We start from the raw sequence: 21276 nt of genomic DNA on the forward strand, positions 1-21276 counted from the left end.
GAGAATTAAACCAGCCAATGCATCATTCAGTGCCTGCCTACATGCACTTGCATACACACACATCTCACCTCAACTCCCTCAGCTTAGCTGAGTTTGAGATGAACAAAGAGCCAGGACCCACCCTTGCAGCAGCAGTGATGTGAGCGGTGTCAGCACTAGCATATTGCTCAGTGCAAGCACAAATCCAGCTCCAGATGGCAGCCCAGCAGCCCACAGTCACAGGTACATTCCAGGAGGAATGAGCCCCACTGCCCCAATGCCAGGTGAGTGAGCCATAACTAATGCAGAGTTCATTAGATGGCCTTTACAGCCATTTACCTAAGGAGAAAGCCTGCACTGAACAGACTTATCCAGAACCACCAGGAGCAAACCTGAATAAATCAGGACTTTGCCTACAGACATCCTAAAAGTGAGGACACTGATTCAACAGCAACAGTGTGGCTGCATAAAGGACACAGGCAGATTAACACCTGGATTTAGATGGAACACTAAAATCTCACACATTTCAAGACCTAAATATAGTCACTCTCAGTCAATTACCTTCTTAAATGGTGCAAGAAGGAGCTGCCAAAAAAGCTTAAAAATATGTTCTATTTTGCTATTCTAACTTGATCTTCTCATTGGTTATGTTGCACTACCTGGAAATAGTGCCCAGTGACATCACTTATAATCCATCCCCCAAAGGACTAAGAACCAGAGCTCTTGTCTCAGCATTCCATCAACATTGGCCTCTAAAATTCTGTCTAAGTTCTGAGCTCTGCAGGTTTAATGCACTTAGAAAATACTATCTTTGCCTTACATATTCTGACTGAAGAACTAAAGAACACCTGCCCATGTCACACTGCTGTAATAACTCTGTACTTGTGAACAAAATCTGCCACATTGAGATAGAGGTACCCTCTGGTATCACACACTCCCAGCCACATACTGAAAGAATTCAACAGAAAGGGAAAAAACCTGAACTAAACAACAAAATAAACCCACAAGAAACTGCAAGAAAAAAAAAAGGAAGTGGACCTTTCAAAGAACAACACCAGAACACAGTCCACAAATTGAAACAACAGTCCTTAAGAGTGTTCAAAGAGGGCAACAGTAAGGACTAAGCACAGAGTGTACAAAAATAATTATAAACAAATCATAAAGGAGAGTGTGCTCTAGCTGAACTAAGTAGAAGTAAATGGCATAAGTGAGATGTACACGAGCCTGGGCTCTGAGGCAGTTCCTATGGATATTGCTAAGGTAACAAGCTACCCTACTTTCCAAGCTCAGAAGAAGTTGATAGGTTAGATATAAGCAAGTACTCCAAGTAGAAAAGCAGAAAACTCGTTTCACAAATAATGAATTCTACCTTACTCTATTACAAGCAAACTAAGTAGCAGAGTGTCACAGGGCCTAATGACAACGGTTTGATCTCAAAAACTGACCAGAGAAGGAAACCTTGACTCAGTTCTCACATCAGTTACATGAATTACTCAGATGATCGTTCAATTCTTTAATTGTAATCCTGATTTAGTTACTGTTTTATGAATTGCAAAGCGTGCTAGAAACCTTCAAAACTTTCTTAAAGCTCTAATTGCAAGACAAGAGGATGGCTACCCATAACCTGCAGGGAGAAGGAGGTATGTTAAAGTGAATTATTTTTTGATCTCCCATCTGACACATGCTCATTTCTACTGGGTCTGCAAGATTTTTATACCATCTTCAGTAGGTGGGAACAAATTACAACCCTACATAAAGCAGAGCTGTTCTTTCCCCAGAACTGTCAAGTGAAGATGCAGCTGTTAGACGTCCATGAGATGTTTGGAGATAATTTGCAGAGGGAAAGGTGTTGACCCAGTTTTTTAAAATAAACTTGTGCAGTGCATGATGTCTGATTGCTCAGAACTCTTAGGACAAAGTAAAAAATCCGTAGCTCAGGTTCAGTTGGTAGCACTGAGCAGCACCCTATAAAACTTTGATTACACACAAACCCAAAACCTGAGAAACAGAATCCTAAACAGAATCTAAACAGAATCCTATACAGGACTCAAGAAAAGGTGGACATTCAACACAAGGAACACAAATGAAGTGTCCTAGGCAGTTTTATTTGGGCTAGGTTTCCAAATGAGAGTGACTCCTGAAACATTTATAAAGGACACCAGTCCTAGTGCAGGGTATGCATGGAAGGCGAGTTTCTCAGGGGTACCCCTAGGGCTGGCAAAGACACTCCTGTCATGCAGCTTTGGATCAAGACAGGTGTAGAAGGTCATCTCAGAGCTCATACCAAGCATGCCTGAGGCTCTCAAGCCTTTTTAAGCAAAGCTTCCTGACATCTAAAGCTCTCATTGAATGTATTCTCAGAAATGCTTTGGGTTCCCCTGTCTGGCACTCCTCCATTCCACCCTCTCAGGACCTGCCAGCCGTGCCAGGAGCACACAGGGCAGTGCCACAGCTGAGCTGCACACACAGCAGTGACCCAGGCACGGGGTCCGGGACAAAGCTGCACAGCTCCAGGTCCTGCTCCCTCTTGTTCAGCAGCACACTGGTGCCACACAGCAATGCCCACCTTCCTGAGGCATGACTGACTATACAACATCCCTGTCTGCAGCTGAATTTGCATTTCTTAGCCCCAACATAAAAGAAAAGCTATTAGAGGGAACAAACCAGGCAGTTCTATTATGCAATGCAGTACAACAGTCAGATATCTTGGCACAGATGTACACAACTTCCAATCCCAAAGAAAACGAGTGCACCATTGTTGAACCTAACACATTTTCTTGAAAGCAGCATTTATGTGTGATTCTTCTTGGTCTGTATCAGCTTCACTATTTACACTAAACCTCTTTAAGGGAAAGCAATTTAATATTTGAAACACAAGTGAAGCAATGAAATGCCAACCACTGAAACTGTTGTGTGGGCCTTAAATGTAAAATACAGTAATAGCTCTTGGTTGCATTTTATCCACTCTCATTAGAGTAATACAGACACTCAAAGCCTTCTTGTCTGCTACCCCAGAGCAGTGTTAGATTGTTGGCTGACTGTTCTGAAGAAACATCCATTTCTCCAGCTAAAAGATTTTTGGAGTTCATGGTCATGTCCTGGCCCTTAACCCTAATGGACCAAGGACCTCATGAGTATGTCTGAATTAGTTAAAGAGCAGTATATTTATGGTGAAAAATGATTTACAAACCAAATAAAAACAAGTATCTACCTCAAGTATCATCTAAGAAAAACATCTGCCCTCCATACAAATCTATGTAGCTTTATGATTTTATATCATTAGTTTTCCTCACCTCCTCTTGCTGGTTAAAAACTGAATAGGATGCACAGAGAGAATTCACAGAATGCTGCTCAGCCTGCAGAGGGGAGTGGGGGTGTAGGCAGGCTGCTGTTGCACTCACAGGGGGAATAATGACCACCTTATGCACAGGCTGCACAAAAATTATGTGGCACTTCAGAGCCTGTTTCAAACATTTCAAAGAGTCCATTGTTTTGCTGACTCCTCCCCCAATTCCACTGTTCCCCAACATTTTAATGAGATTAGGACACGACACAGAAAACTGCTGATGTGGATAAGATGGTATCTCTCTTCCATCTCTAATATTAAAGATGTATTAAGTTTTTATTTCTTTTTAAAACCATTATTTATCTGAACACTGAGAGACAACATCCAACTCCACCATATGCTTCTAAACAGCCATTCTGAATTTTGGCACTGAATCACAAATTCCTCATGATCAATTATAGGATCCTGTGGATTTACCTCCTCACACAGAAGCACATCAATTTTCTTAAGTCTTTTATATAAAAAACACATGCATACACCATGTTGTTTGTGCCCCAACCACTTCCTCTCCAGTGGCTCAGTCTGTAAAGTGCCATAATTTAGTCATTCCATTTGTTTATACTGCACACTATTCCTTTGAAGATACACCAGAGGTGGTTAAACAAACTCTCAGTTAAAAAAACTACAGAGGTTATACCCAACTCAAAAGATTTTGAGGGCAATAACAGTAAAATCCTTTGATTAATTAATTCCCCAAATCTGATACTGACTGAAAAATGCTGTTGACCTTAGGGCTGCTGAACAAGTCCCCAGTTCTTCTGAAATTAGACCTGCTTGTACTGTGGTTTGCATAGGGACTCCTTTTTAATTACTTGGTTTGCTAGGATTATGAAATGTATTTGTTGTAACTGAAATGTAGTGCATTCACTTTAATTATTGATATTCTCCTATGTTTACTCAGGGCACTTTTACCCAGAGACTGCTGTAAAGCCTGGCAGCATACAATGGTAAGAGGGATGTTACTTTCGTCAGGCTGGAGGAAAAATATCACTCAACCCAGAAGCACTGAAAATTTACATAGAATTCCTTACTTACAAAGTTTGAATACACCACAGAAATTTGCATTTTGAGTTTGTTCTAAGTGAAGTGCCTCCAGTGAAGTCCTCACTAACTATACTGATCATCCAGGCGTAGCTCCTGACTCCCTGGGAAGGCCATCAGCTCAGTCCTGCAGGAGCTCTTGCACCTGCCTGTTCACTGAAAAGGAAGATGCCAACAGTAGCTCTGGCTGCTTAGGAGTGCAGATGATCAATGACACATTCCATTGCTAGCAGCAAAAAACAAAGACAAAAGCTCCCAAGCTTCAGCAGCCCTGAACGCTAAAAGAAACCCCAAGCTGAAAACAGGAGATTTTTCCAGCAAACAAAATAATTTCTACAAGGGCCCATGGTAGTGCTATGCAGTTCCTGTTCACTTGGACACAAGTTTCAGCTGAATCCTGAGTCACAGCTCCTGACCAGCCAGGGCACTCAGAACTCAGAGGAAATCACCCTACAGAACTCCACAGCCTTTCATGCTATTTCTTTCTTTCATATTAAAGCCACGAGAGCCCAAGGATAAAAGCACAAAGATGAGTAAAACCAGCATCACCGTGACTATTACTGTAATGGATAAACAAATATTCTTTGCAAGTGCACACAGTCAATGCAAAGGATGGCCTCAGCTTGGAAGAGTTTAGCTTTATCAGGTGCTCACAGCCAGCTTTATCAGGTGCTCACAGAACAAGCAACTTCTTCCTATCCTGCCCTAGGTGCAGCTAACTGGTCTGTTCTGATCTTTCCATCTTGAGCTACACTAGCAGTTCAATGTGCCACATATCCTAGTTACAGAAATGAATAGTCCAATATTCCATTTCACTGTATGTAAAAGGTGAGAGCCACCCTCTAGGCTTCCACCAGATGACACTGGCCTCCAGCTAACATTGCCCTTTAGAACAGCAGGAGGCTAAAGCCCCAAATACGTCAAATTTACACAAGTAACAGGGAATCTTCAGAATATCAGCTTAAGCATCACCTCACACCCTGTGTGGTACAGAAACACAAACATACTTCTCTTCCAAAGATTGATCCACCTCAAACACCAAACTCTCCTGGATAATCAGAAGTTGTTCTGCTACACAGGGGATTATGCTTGGAAGTGAAGCCTGCTGAGAGACCTGCAGGTTTTGGAAAGTCCTGCTGAACAGTTTGCTACCTGAACTGCTGGGGAACCAGCAGCAAGAGCTACCACCACCAGGTTACTTACTAATTTTCCAAAACATCATCAATCCAGGCAAACAGAAGGTGCCACAGGTATTAAAATAAGGAAAAAAAATATTTTTAAAAAAACCTTTCTGAGGAAAATGCCTCGCTATAAACAATTCCAGGTCCAGAATAATGAGATCATGCCTTCACAATAAAAATTCAATAAATAAGTCAGTTCTTCCTAAGAGGTAGTGTGCCAATCAAGCAAAAACCCTGTTACAGGGAAGAACTGCCAGCAGCACAAGTTATTTTAGCTGACATTACTTCAGAAAAAGCCCACCATTCACCATCTGCTCTGGCACAAATTCTGAAAGCTAAGAAAGTTTCCAACATCACTGATGAAAAGAAAGCAGTCAAGATGAAGAAGTTTTTGTTCTGCTGTTAAAAAGAACAAGCATCTAGGACAGCCCACATTTCAGTAAGAACAAACACAAAACATAAATTTTGCACATTTCATTAAAATCATTCACCAAGAATTACAGCAAGGCAGAGTGCAAGTGTAGGGAATATAACACAAAACAAACAAAAAAAACTTTTACAAATTTTGTATAAGAAGCAGGTGGGCAACTCCAACCAGTGCATCACTTGACACTGGAGGTAAGAACTGAAGATTTAAGGGAGTCTGACCACACTCCAGAAATACATTAATGGAAGCAAACACCACAGGAAAAATCAAGGAGCCATCATGTCAAGGAGCACAATAGTATAAAAAAGAAGCTTTCAAACATGAGCATCCGCCTGGAAATCAGAGGTCTGAAGTTTGAAGAGAATCTCTAACCAAGAGCTACCTAGAACTCTTAATTCCTTGGAAATGTTTGACAGCAATGAGATCATGCAGGTGAATGAATTCCAATGCTATCCTCCATATTCCTGTGATTTAGCCAATGAGTATAATGTACTTTCCCATTAAACACCTAGGGAAAGCAATTACTTTCCTATTTCCTCCCTAATTTTGCCTAGCATAAAAAAATATAAACTAACCACAAAAAAAAAAAATAAAACTTGAGTAAAAGCAAAATATGAAACTTGCCAAGTTTCATAGTTTCATAGTTTCATGGCAGGAGATTAACTATTTTCCACAAAAATATGATCTGACATTAAAGGTTTGAACTGAGTGGTCCATCACTATGACAAAGTTTAGACAAAACAGATGAACATATTTAACAGATTTATTTCTCCCCCATCTGAAACACAAAGCCAGGATGTCACTGCAATTTATGAATGAGCTAAATATTGAGGGCACCTTTTTAATAGTCTGGAAAATAAGGCTCCAAAAATCCCTCACCAGTTCTTTCTTAGATAAAAGCTGAGTAACAGATGGAGTTTTAATATTTCTCATGACACCAGATGATGCTTTATGTGCAATTGTGCACTCTTAAACAGTTATTTTAAAAAATTCTGGTTTATGTTTAAAAAAGGTTTACTTGGTATTTAATATCTATTATATTTTCTTCCTAAATGGAAGAAAGCAACAAGGACAGTTTAACAACCTCAAAACCCTAGGCAGAATGCTCAATACATGAGGTAGGATTCCTAGAACAAAAAACCTTACTTATTTTATGATTTTTAAAAAAACATATAATTTTTAACATGCATCCCTTCACTTTTACAGATTTTACACTTATAAGCCTAAAATATTTCAACATTTCTGCTTTACTATAATCTTGCTTTACTCTTTCCTCTTTCTTTTTCCTCCCCACAGAGCAATTTAAACAGAACCTATTTATTAACCCATTTCAAATCCCCACCCCTTGAAGCAGGTATGATATCCCATAGAAACCTGGGTTTGGTACAACAACACTTTAGATCATCACAAAGCAGCCCAAAATTCATGCAAAGTTCAAGAACAAATCTTCCGACATAACAGATTATTTTTTCTTCATCCAATCAATTTCTGAATTCCTCTAGAAATTACACTATTTCCTGCTAAGTAGATTCTCTAATTAAATATTCCCTTCCATTTGATTTTACAGTATCCTAAGTCACAGGGAGTTGGGAATGAAAGATTTGGGAAAGGACTTTTATCAAACAAAACACCTTTGAATGTTTTTCTGAAATTTCTACTTAAGATCCTATTTTATGTTCAAATGAGAAGGGCAAACTGGAAGTAGTGCATGGGTTTAGGAGAGTGTTTAGTGCTGTCTATTCATCACATTTGCATAGGTATGCAGCTGGCAAAAACCTTAATAAGGGCACTACAGCAGTTTTCTAGCATCTGTCATACTTGCCATCAGATCAAAATAGCATTTATTTGAGAGCATTCAACCCACTTGCACAAAAGCAGACCAACACTGGCCAAAGAAAGAAAAGGGAATCTGTTTCAGGGTCTCTCTTTCTCATCTGTGAATGCTTCAATTCCTACTGACAGCATTGTACAGCCATACAATAGAAGTCCATCTCACCAGGCTAGAAAGCTTTAACAGTAATGCTGAGGTCTAACTCCTCCACCACCAAAAAAAATTACTTTATCAAATGCAGAGTGAGAAACAGAGCAATACTCCAAAACCTGGGTTCATTACTTCAGTTTTCTAAGTATAGTTTCATCACTTTTGATTATGATCACTTATGTCTTCTCCAGACACAGCTAAGGTCAGCAAAAACCTGGGTATGTTAAGTATAACAGAAAAAGGCTGCACCTCAAGAAGCCTTCCAGCACATCTTTTTACTGCAGACAAACAAATCCCTGGGCACAGACATGCAGACCAAACAAAACACATTTGGGCTTTTCATAGACAAGAACTTTCACCAATTGCTACTCAGTCTAAGTGACCTTCCAGAGCCTAGGCCAGGAGGACAAGCTGTCTCTATCTCCAAACATATCTTGTATCCATGCTTACAATCACATCCATAAAACATACTTGAGCCAAGACTTCCCACTCACCGTCACAGACTTCAGAGTCATCCCGTGGTAGGTGCCCATGGTGTCAATCTTGAAGCCTTCCGTTTCTGCCAAGAGAAAGAAGCCTCTGTAAATCCTTGTGAACACAGCAGTGTCTTGTCTAAATGGACATCACTGAATCTCTCTGAAGTTCTTTTGTCAAAGAACACATCCTGCTGGGGTGGTGGTTTAGGTTCTGTTCCCAATAGAAAACCTGGGGAGTCATTAGGAAATCTGCTTTCTTTAGACAGGTCAGTGTGATATTGCTGCTTTCCCCTAACCATTTAACATGTCTTTTATTTGAATTATTACAGAAAGCTACTATGCCATTATTTGCTAATTATCAGAATTGTTTTATTTGCTACCTGAGTAGCTTCTAAATAGTACTTTTCCTGCTACATGGAATAATTGGAAGCACTTCAGAGAAAGGCTATAAACCCAAATCTTTGTGAGAATATGTTACAACTTGCATGTGGTCTCAGAAATTCTCCTCACTACAAGATTGAGAAGCCCCATTCATATTCCCAGAATACATTACAATGCAATGTGTTCAACCTGTATTAGTGGAAAAACATACTTAAGAAACCCAGCTACATGCCAACTAGAAAAGTGTGGCCATTTTACTTGATACATTCACTTCTGGAGTGCTGAAGAGTAACACTGTCATTGTCATATGATATAGAGGACAGAATCTGCATAAATGCACAATACCAGACTAAAGGTTATAAAAAGGGGCATTCTTGGGGTAGGTTTTGTTAATTAGTTTTAATTAGATTGAATTTATGCTAAGTGTCAGAAGCCTGCAACTGCCCAATGACTAAACCTGCTGTCAGCAGCCTGTTTGCTTTTTAAGACACCTTCCCTGTCCCCCAGTTCTCAGCAATTTAAGATCAAAGTAAGCTCCTGAATAGGGCCACCAAGATTCATAAAAAAACCTTTTTCCTTTGGTAAATTCCCTAGCCTCATGCATCTACCATTGACTGATCCCATCACATAACCATCCAAAAACTTCTACCTAAAATGGCATGACAATCACCACTCAAACCATGATAAACAAGCATTTGTCTGTATCCAAGCAATATTTCAATTAGACTTGGGTAAAGGTAATTGATACTGCACAGAAACAGCTACTTGGAACTGATATGTTTTTGTCATTTCTTACACCCCCTTCATTTTGTGCACCAGCCCAAAATCATGATAGACAAAGAAATAAGGCAGAACCAAAGCATGGCTCCTACCCGAATCTAAAAAAAGTCCAAGAAAAACATTGAATTTTCAAAACCGTTAGAGCTTCTTGCTCTCATCACGAGTAAATTAACTTAAACTGAAACCCAGACAACCTTGAAAGCAATTCACATGATGTAGGAAGCATCTGTGCCTGCTCATCCTTTCTTCCTTAGATGAGGAAGATCATCAGGCACTCAAAGGAAAGGAGGCCAAAAAGTTTCCCAGATTTAAGAACTCTCCAGTGCCTATAAAAAGATGCTCTCAAGTTTGGAACCTATCATACTCCTCTCAGCACAGAGACAGCTATCTACTTACTGAACAGTTTGGGCTTTCACCTTTTCCCCCTCACTCCCTCAATTATGCCAGACCTGCCACCACTACCAAGTCAAGATGCCCCATGTCACTGACCATGTTTTGTTTTACAGTCCCCTCGGTTCTAGCTCTTCTTCAGCTTCACTTCTCAAGGCCACCCCTCCCTTTCTGCCAGACTAACATTTCTGAACTACAGATATAATTCTGAGAAAGTAAAATGCAGGTACAGACACACATGAATACAGTCCTTCCTACTAAAAAAAAAAAAAAAAAAAGCTGTCTAGCCTCCCTATATAAATTGATACTGCCTCCCTATAGAAACTGATAGGCATTCCCACCTTTCCCCTCAACCCCAAGCTATAACTATGCCTTGAGTCTTGAGTCTTAGCCCAGAGATCACACCACTGAACTTGAATGGTCAAGATGTGACTGCACGAACACTTCCATGGAGAACAGGTTGCTCTGTGACTATATAGGTCACTGCTGCAGGGCAGGGAGCACGTTAATATTTCAGGTGGTGCCTGGAGCCTTGTAGAGTACTTGGTAGAACTCCCTAAGTTGAAGGGATGTTTTTGCTGACTTGGAGTGATGTAAATCAGAGGTGTCTAATCTAGGCCGACAGTTGTTTGTGAATTTCAGAACATCACCACCAGAAGAACCTTTGTCTTTTCCAGACTAACCTATTATGGGTTCCTCATGCCTGTGACACAGAGCATTTCCAACTATTTTAGTAGATATTCTTTGCAAAGAATACAGACACCCCATAGCAAGACCAGCACAGCACCATGCTCCGTTGTGCCTGGCCTGCTGTGGCTTCTTTCCTCTCAGCACAAATCCTGACTTTGTAATTATTTCTCTATGTTTGTTCCCTGTCTCCATCAGCAGTGCAAAGGGAACAAAGGCCCACAGAGCCGGCAGCACAGTCAGAAACTAAATCAAAGGGAGAGAGGCACCTGGCAGGGAAAAAAATCTCTGCTCAACTGCCACCGGTTTCATATTTTGCAAAAGTCTTCTCAAGTCTCTCATAAAATCTGTCCTGGTTCATTTAATGAGCCACAGGAGCCACAAACCACAGAACTGGCACTCAGCAGCTTCCTGCTCCCAGCTTGTCCTGACCCTTCTTTCTAGCAGAAGTCAGTAACTTGGATGAAGAGCCACTCGTTGCCTCCAGCAAACCCCAGGTTCCTGCCTGATGAATGTTCCCAGCAGCTACACTGGGACCCCAGTACTATTTAGAAGCTACTCAGGTAGCAAATAAAACAGTTCTGATAATTAGCAAATAATGGCATAGTAGCTTTGTGCACTAATTCAAATGTAAGACATGTTATATGGTCAGTGTAGGTACCCACCCACATTCCTGCAAACAGTTACTGCAGCCTCTACCAGAGCCACTGCAGGGCCCATGCTCTGCTGGCTGCACTAGGGTGGGACCATGGAAGAAACCACCTCCCAAAGTGCCCACCAGCTCTCCAGCTTCCTGCCTCAAACTCTCCAGCAACTGGGGAAGTAGAGTTCAGCATCTCCAGCTTCCTGAGGGGGGTAGCAGCCCCCCTGAAGCAGGAACAGCAGTGACACATTTGTCAGAACACAGCTTTATTGATTCAATCCTCTCACACACACCATGTGGTATTGTACCTGTCAGCCAATCACTTCTCTTACAGAAATAAACACTGCCAGAAGCACGAGCCCTGCCCCTTGCACGTCTGTACCATTCCTTTAGGTCTCAATAGTTTGTACATTTGGGCACATCCAGCAGCACCCTCAGCTCCACTCATTGTGCACAGCCTGCGCAAAGCAGGAAACAAATGTTTCCAGGTCAGGGACTCCACAGTTTCAGCTTCATTCCCACTTCAAAAATTGCTGAGGGCGTCAGGCAGGTTAATGCTGTAAAAGATATTCAAGGACCAGGCTATTCTCCAAGGCCAGGCTCTGACCCTGATACAGCTGCTCAAAGGCAGACCTGGCATACAAGAGGAACCACGGGCCATAGTGAAGAGGAGCAGAAGAGAGACCCCGGGCCATGCCCCCAGCGCTCATCCGCACAAACGCTGTGCCACACCCTCCAGGAACACAAAAGCTTCTCCTCCCCCTCCCAAAGCAGCTCCAACCTGTGCTGCTGAGTCATGCACCAGCAGCGAGCTGACATGGTAATACTTGGCCAAGAATTAGTTTCTAACTCCTGCTTCAAAATCCTAGCTTCACTGTGGTAATAGAAGCAGTTAAAATGATAAACCGTGGACTAAGAAAAGCGTATTTAAGAAAAAAGAGCCTCACAAATAAAGGTACCATGATGGTAAGACTTTGGACCCTTGTTTTTAAGCTTGGAATTAGATTCAGAACAACTATTAAAAAACGTATTGAGGGTCTTGTGTACACCAGGAATTTTCAATATAATCACTACAAAGTTATGACACACATTTCCTTTAGGCAAAGGGCAGTCCATATTAAATGCTTCAATCACAGGTCTAACACTAAGGACTAAAGAAAGCAAGCAAAGCCCAGCAATAATTTTGTCATGAAAAACTGTACTGCAACCTTTATTCTGCCAAATAGAATCCATTTTAGATATATATGCATTGTTAAAAACACCAACATCAACACAGGCCTTAAAACTACATGTTGAGATGTAAACATAATAACTAGAACTGAATAAACAACTCTAATGCCTTAAAAGCACAACCTATCACCAGAGGTTTTTTTTTTCTTTTTCAGTCATTGCATGTATTATGCTCACAGTTTCTCAGTTCCATGACCCCAAGACCGATAAAAGAACCATAAACATTTCCAGTGTAGTTTATCACAAGTTACCTTTCTAGCATCCCCATGCATCAGTCTGAGTGCCTTTCATTATTTAAAATAATTAGACCTGGAAATGAAAATAGGCACCCTAATGCATCAGCTTTTTGGACTGATGATATTCTGAATGAGCATTTGGGTGCATGTTCTGTTTCCTTGCATATAATATTGATGCTCAGGGTGCCTTGCATTTGCTTAAAGCCGCTGCTCCACATCCATCTAGGTCACTCTGCACTTTGATTCTGCACCTTCTGCAGCTCCAGTCATCCAATCCAGCTACAAACCTGAGCTCTGATACATTACCAAAAGAATAAAAGCTTGAAAAAGACTCAACAGTTTCTGGAAGGAAGTCAAGGGAAAGAAAAACAGAACAAAGCAGCATGTCTCAGACACTGAAGAGCTCAAGTTAAAGCCTTGGTTTGAATTGTGGATGAATAAGCCTGAATAACCACTTCTTTTTTCAGCTGTATACTCTTCAAGCCCCAGATAGCAACACTCTGCATACTGCCTGGAAATGATTCACTACCCCACTTCACAGCCCCAGTAATTTAATCCCTGACACCAAATGTCACTCTGCATGAGAGTGTACTGAGTACTCCTTTACAGTACTGTATCCTAACAAGTAAGTTTCACATTTAAATTTCCAAGCTACACTGATTACTTTACAAATTCTCTGTACAGTTCATATATAACAGCTCTGTAATAATCTTACCAGTAATTAACACCAACATCTTAAGTTCCTCACAGCAATTTATGTGTATTGTAAAAGCAATTTATGGATATTTTCCAGCACAGAAGTGAACGTGCAGTGCTACAAGTTTTTAAACTAGTTGGTCACACCAAGCCAGAAAATACAGACAGATCACATTCTTTTTCCAAATGTGCATCTCTCGCACATACTGTCTGTTAGGGAAAAAAAAGAATCTTAAAGTGAATGCAATAAATGAAAGTTTAACCAGTCAAACTAAGTCTGACCAGTAAAACTTCAGAACCTTTTATCTCCTGCTACCAATTCTACTCTCCCTGTGTAAAAGGCTATCACACAATTTAAAACAAAATAACTTATGAGAAATGTCTTATAAAGAAATTTTCTTAACAATGTATATGAGAAACAAAATGTTATGGTGCAGAGTCACCTCAAATATAATAATTTCACAGTCCTCTGTTCCCTGGGCTTAGCACTTGGGACTGACAAACTTCTGGAAAATGACAGCTGTGTCTGAAAATCCAGTAAAGTTATAAATAAAATATAAGATGATAATAGCAGGAAGTCAACAGCAAACTTTCCTGAAGGAAACATTTGAACACAGTCAGGAATATTCTTTTCACCATTACAGGCTGAAATCACACAGCAAGACTCTCTGATTTACCCTAAGTAGGACTGAATATTGCTGGAGGTTTTGGGGGTGTTTTGTTTTGTTTTGGGGGGAGTAGTAACAAATGGCTGCTACTATGTTGAAACTTTGAGAACAACAGGAACACTCCTGGAATAAGCCTTAAAGACCTAACCTTGGAGCAGCACAGGGAAATTTGACTTTGCCATCCACACTGAGAGATGTGGGTCACAAAAATGTTACATCTGCAAGACTGCCATCCCAGCACTACTGCACTCTTGGAAATTACAGAACAAACATTGAAAAAAACCTTCTGAGGTAAAGCTACCCAAGAAAATAGGGGGAAAAGACACTATAGTATCCAAAACATATATATCAATAATGTGTGTTTATATCTCAAACATTAAGGCACACAAGAGAGAACACAAAATAAGCTCCTAAAGCACCAAATGGCATTTGAGCATAGGATTTTTAAATCCTGAACAAGATTTTAAAATTATGTTGCTCAAGAAGGTATGACAAACTGCAGTCTGGAAAAATTTCTCCAGTTTCAAAGATGCACATTAATAAAGTATAAAAAAACCACTCAAGTAAATAATCCAAAGGAAAGGAAGAGGACTAGCAAGGTAAAAAGAGGAAGTTTAGCACAGGATGTAGCTCTATGCTGTTCAAGAGAAAATACCATCACCAACTGCCAGCATGGAAGAAACCAAAGCACCAGCAAAGAATCAGCACCCAAGGAAAGTGACTGCAAGCCACTTTCACCTCCTCACCTCCAAAATATTTGAGCAGCTGGGCAAGATGGGTGCACTGTCAGGAAAAGCGTTCTTCCACTTTCCATGCAGGAACATCCAGCATGTACAATTCCTACTGCAAACAACATTCTAATGCTTCACAGAACTTGAAGGATGTCAAAGGAAGGTTTCTCTGTCCTGCCTGACCAAAGCTGCAGGAACAAGTCCCCCTGGACAAAAGGTGACCAAGCCCTGCCCTGGGCTGCTGAGCAGTTCCACTGAATGCATCTGGAACTGTTTGCTCTTCAAGAACAGCACAATCACCACCCCCTCACGCTGACTCTTAAACCACTCTAGCAGCAAAGCATGTCCCATCTGGCAGGAAAATTTTAAGTTAGTCTACCAGAGAGGCATCCTGATACATTGCATCAGAAATAATGATCCACCACAAGAAGCAGAGAAATTTGGCTGCAACTCAACAGTTTACTTAATGCATGTTAAAATTCCTAAATTTATTCTCTTAGCTCTACAAGCTTTGAATTTCTTATGCTAAGGACAAGACAGCTAATGGAAAAACTCTATTAAAGCCCAAAAATATTCAAAGAAAAACAGTTCCCCTCTTTGCTGCCTAAACTTTAAATACTGTAGTATCATACAAAACTGAATATAAGCAATGTGCCACAATCCTGCTGCCACTAGAAGAGGACTACTGTGAACCCTTCCTAGGTTTTCAGAACCTCTGAGGAAAGAGCAAACAGGGGAGACACAAAGAACAAAGCCTAGAGACACTGTCCTCTGGCTTTGTGTCACTGTTTAGCCCAGCCCACCACTGTGCCCATTGCTATAAGCACCACACCATCCTGCCTTCCAGTGTTTGTGGCCAACACAGGCAGTGAGGGAGGGCAAGGTGTGGAAACCCTTCAGAATGGCAGAAATCTGTAGGATTCAGCTTTATTGTAGGTGTTATCCACCATCACCACATAAATGTAGATACAATGGCATAAAGACTGCAAGTTATTACCCTTTGAACTTAATTATCTTTCTTTTCTTTCAGAATTCTTTTCCCAAAAGTCCCAATACCGCAACCTTTCCATAAACAAGTGTAATACCAAGTCCTTACTTGACTTATTGTAAAAAAACAGAGTTTAATGAAAAAGAAACCCCTTATTTTTATTGATGACTTGTCTGCTTGTAGTCTCACTTCTACACTGAGTATTTGGGAGCTTCATTTTGAGCACAACTAAATTAAAAATCCCATAAGGAATGAGTTCACTTGTGACAGAGTTGCAAGTGATGTGCATCATTCAGTTTCCAGCAAATGACATTATCTGTGCATTAATGCCTAATTATGACAGGAAAACCACCTGTACTCAGAGTTCCAGTTAGACCACAACTTAAAAGGTAATACTTTTACAATAGAATACCCTAGAAGTAAATGAGATCTTGGCTGTTTTCTGAAGTTAATTTGAAGCAAAAGAAGATCTCAAATATCTCTAGGTCCTCTCCCAAGAAATCCAGATGTTAATTACTAATTCTCTGTAACTTCTATAAGTGATGCACCAATACCTTTCATAAGTCAACCTCATGTTTAAAATACCTTCTTTCCAACACCTCATTTTTATTTCCAGTGCTAGCCTACACTTAGCTAACTTGATATTCTTAACCTATGTATTTCTTTAAATATCCCTAGAAACCTGAAATACAAAATTAACTTTGTGTGACTACACCAAATATAAGTAAGCAGAAAGTTAAGGCAGAGAAACACTCTCTAGAATGGAGTGTGACAGTGAGTTATTTTTTTTTAGGCAGGTAGAATATGGCCTCATCCCAAAAGAATCTTTCAACTGGAAAAATTGCTGCAGTCCAGTCAATCCCATTTCAGCACCAAGTGAAACCCCAGCACCATATTCTGAGAATCACACAGGAGGAAGAGGCAATTCAGAAATGTAACAAAATTTGCATGACCTTCTGCAAGAAGCACAAAACCATCCAAGCACAACAAACACTAGATTGCAAAATAAAACCACAGCAAGACATGAAAGTGAAGTAACTGAACTTGTGCTAAAAACAAGATAAAAAAAGCAATGGGGACAGGAGAAAAATTGCATTAGAAAGACAAATCATCACTCAAGTTCAATGTTCACCATCTTTTAAAACTGGTGAGACTTCTTCAATATTGTAGATTGTTTCCATCTCCTATCCAGGAGGGTGCTTGTGTTGTGCACTGCTGGTCCTAGTTTGTTTTTTAATTTAAATAGCTACAACTAGATAATATTTACTTGGAATCACTGGAGGCAATTTTTAGAGTAACTGTGATTGTTTGAGGAGAGGGAATCTATTACATGTTACGCACCTGACAGTTACCCACTGGCACTTGTGATTTTTTATTAATTGCATAGGACTCTCCCCAAACAAATATTTTTTCCCCCAAGAAGTTCTGGTTTGAAGCTTTCAGTTTGCTTCCTTAGAGGTAGAAACAATTCCTACAAAATAATACTTCTGGATTTTATTACTTGGAAAGCTATCTTTAGGCATAGTTACAGCTCTTTTTTTGTCTTTTCATAGGTTTTTGAAATACTAGCAGGGAAAATCCCTAATATGAACTTGGTGACTGGTCAGTTTCGGTTCTCAATTTATTTTTTTTTAATTTTGAAAAAAGCATTGCAATCAACTTACCCTCTTTGCCTTTAAATCTTTCCTGATCATATCTGTTGTAGGCAGCTGGAATAGGTTGCTTATTTCGTAAAGTGGGATCCTAAAACAAGTTAAACAACATTTGTAAAACATACTAAAAAGTATTTGATGGTTTTTGAATTTCATGAAGAGTTACTTAGAACTACTCAAGAGTATAAAATCAGTTCCTTTTCGTAGGAGTTTCAATGCATTTGAAAACTTCTGATGTTTCCATTCAATATCCACTTACAGTCTTACAGAAACAGTTTAGTACTGAATGCAAAGAGAATAACCTGAGGCAAAACTGAAATAACAAACAGTAACAAACTACATTATTAAAATCTCTACTGAGTTTTTGTTGTACTTAAAGAATTAGTGAGGAAAAAAATCATTAACTGACAATTCATGATTAGGGCTTCAGCCACACAAAATTTCTCTTGTCAGCCTGATTAAGATAACATTTTGCTAAATAAAATAAATAAAAAATAAATTTTGAGGGGAAAAAAAGGCATTCTGGGAAAAAAGTTTTTTAAAATCACCAATCTAGAGGCACATTCAATTTCAATTCAATCCTTTTTGTGGATGGCTTAGTTATGTATTCACACTTATTCTGAGTGGGACATTTGAATAATGCCATGCACAATTTAAGAAATTCAACACAAAGCAAATATTTACATGTTGGAATTCATCTTGCTATTTAAATTGAGTTCTTTGTTAAATGCAGTAGCAGCAAAAACAAAACACAGTATAATTAAACAGCTTTTAGAGCAGACTACCACCATGTTCAAAGATATATTAGGTTTAATAGAACACAATAGTAAACAGCACACTTCTAAACAAATCCTGTCTAATACCTGGACAGAAGTAAACAATACAGCTCTAAGTCTGTCCTGATTTATCACAGGCAAAAGAAAACTGGTCTGAGCTGTTCCCACTCATGAGTCATGCTCCAGATTCTTAAACATTTGCTACCCTATCTGTCAGAAAAGCAGCAAAACATTTCATTTGAAATGGCAGCACTCTCATGGAATACACTTTTTGCAAATAGATGCAGCATGTGGCTAATGCTTGATAGATGCAGAAGCTGGCACTAGCAGATTCACCTCTCAGTAACAAGAGCATATTGAACTAATTAAACTAATATATTCAACTCTTTAAATACCAATAAAGGCAATTTAAGTCAAAGAATAGCTGTGAAGTTATGCTTGAAAAATGTGCATTTTTTGGAAGTAAACCTAAACAAATTGTGTATGTAATAGTGACAAGACACTGAACTCTCCCTTTTGGTGTCCCAGCCCCCGTGTCCAGCCACACACCGCTCTTACCGTTGGTGCTGTGTTCGGCGCAGGTCTTTGCTCAGGTGCTCGGCCTTCTTCTCTGGCTTTAACTGATTGAAGAATTGCAAAAATATTCTTGGCAAAGTTCTGAAAAAGATATCAGGTACCTGTGAACCTTACTGACCATCTGCATTTCACATAACAACAATCCAGGTGAAGACACCACTTGGTTAACTTATATTTCACCAAAACCCAAAACTGGTGCACCAATTTTCTAAATAGTTCATTTCTGACCCCTTTTCTGTGACAGGATCCAAACATTAACAGGGTTTTAAGGCATCATTGCTACCCCCTCTATTATTTAAGGCCCACACCTGCTAAATCTAACTGGCTTCATTATATCCCAAGGTAAACCAAACTCCTCTCAAAGCACTTGTAACCTGTCAGGTACAGAGTTAAATGTACACAATGTCTCTTACTAATGTCAATTTTCAGTAATGGTTCATCAGTAAAGGAAACCTTTTTATCAATTAGGGAAAACAGTTTTTTGGGGGGTTTTTTAGTGGTTCAGAATAATATACAGTATTCACAAAATGCTAACACTGTTCCAGAGTATTGTATGTTAACACTGAAGTGGCATCATGAAACAAACACATGAATTACAAAACAAAGACTTCTGGGGTAAATTTTGTAGAAATCACTTAGAGAGTTGTACTGCAAAGCTTCCCTAAGCCTGCTCACTTGACCTCAGTGAACATCTTGTCAATCCATAGCAGGCCACTAAGGGCAGGAACTGGAAAACCACCAGAAACCACTTATAAAGGCAAAGCCATCCCCTGAGCAAACCCAGTTCTTTTGACAAAGTCTGAAAGAACTCACACAAAACTGTATTTCAAGTTCTTTTCAGTCAGAAAAATGCCAGGGAAAAAAACTTTCAAGAGCTGCAAACCATGCACATATCAATTTCAAAAGGATACTCAAAGTCTAAACTACAAGCTTTTACTGCAAATTCAGATTTCTCCCAGTCTGTGGCCAGGGCATCATATCAATCAAAATTCTTGTCATTGCTGTGCTTTATCACATACTGTCTCTAGGAAACAAGGCTACTCCATCTTCAGAAACTCACAAGGAGGAACTAATTAACAAGAGGAGCAACGTTTTAAGAGTGACTGTCCCTGCAGAAGACAAATCTCCCAGTCACAAGGAAGTTAAAACCAACATGCACATCCGTATTTTACTCATAAAACCTACAGTTAATACAGTCTTAAAGGGAGTTGCAACTTCAAATTATGAACTTTTCCAAGGCCTTTAAACACGTGGGACTTTAATAGCCTTAAATTGCACATCCTGGACCAAACTCAGGTTAAAAACCCCACAAGGTTGTTTCTCCCATCTGCTGAAAACAAGCCACTAATAAGCATGGAATGAGAAGTGTTCTTGCTGATGTCTTTTTTCCACAGCATGAAAATGCAAGTCCCCCAGGGCCACAACTAATGACTGGAAGGGGTGAAAACCAGCAGTGTTTTAACAAGCACTCAAACTAACATCATCTTCTTGCTGGTCACTGGCTTGGTCAGGGATCTGGGATTATATTACTGTGACAGCAAAATGATTGAGCAGCAAGTGCACTGCATGTACCTGCTGAATTTGTAAAGCCCTGCAGAGTTGAAGACTGCTAAGCTTTCATTGTTCATCCCTTCAGAGAGCAGAATATGAATATCCATTAGCTTCTGCCCTAGATTTAGTTAAACTTAGTTAAACCAAGTGCAACACTTTCACTACCAAAAACTGCTGGTCTGAGGGACAGAGCAGAAAAGAAGAGGGAAAAAAACCCAAACATCAAAATATTTGTTTCTCTGCACAGATGCTCTATCCCTAGCCAACACAGCAACTAACACACATCAACTCAAGTTACTCTCACTGGTGGTGATTTAATGCCAACATTTGTGGAGAAATCCCAGGGCCAGTCAGATCAGACTGCTCTGATGAGGAAGGCTTCATGAAGTCACATCACTAACTAAATTTCTTTTGTAATAAAAATACTTCCATCACAATATATCACAGTTTATTCTAAAAAACTGCAGTCTTTAATTTCTGTAGCCCACCATAACCCTAACTCTCATTAACAAAGACTTCTAGTCATTACAGCAGCTTTATCATGCGGGCAAATATAAATAAATATTTTTCTAATAGTGATCATCAAGGAAAAACATTGGTTTCAGCTTCATTAAAAACAATTCTAGAGGAAAAAAAAACTGAAGAAAAGTATACTTCATCTCAATCATCTGGCAAAAATAAACCCTTAAATCTAACCTGTAAAACTAGAAATATATACCCTGTTACACAATATGGCTTACAGTGCTTCAAACCTTTCCTATAGCTAAGTTGTAATCAATTTTTTATCAGATTTACACTCTGGTGTTTCACTGCAGAAAAAGAGGAGCCTAAGAAAAACCATATAAATTCAAAAAAAATCT

General features: G+C 39.6%; 1 protein-coding gene across 1 annotated transcript in view; it reads right to left on the minus strand.

Annotated features, from left to right (window-relative positions):
• The window catches only part of CDC73 (cell division cycle 73), a 102162-nt gene that overhangs the window by 62943 nt on the left and 17943 nt on the right, over window positions 1-21276 (minus strand). Inside the window, exons 8-10 of the mRNA XM_084211807.1 lie at window positions 18848-18946; window positions 17526-17604; window positions 8450-8514 (exon numbers count right to left, since the gene is read on the minus strand). Of these exons, the coding sequence (XP_084067933.1) occupies window positions 8450-8514; window positions 17526-17604; window positions 18848-18946 (243 nt within the window). The remainder of the gene's footprint in view (window positions 1-8449; window positions 8515-17525; window positions 17605-18847; window positions 18947-21276) is intronic.

This window comes from Fringilla coelebs (assembly GCF_963513975.1).
Source record: "Fringilla coelebs genome assembly, chromosome: 9".
NCBI classification, from domain to species: domain Eukaryota; kingdom Metazoa; phylum Chordata; class Aves; order Passeriformes; family Fringillidae; genus Fringilla; species Fringilla coelebs.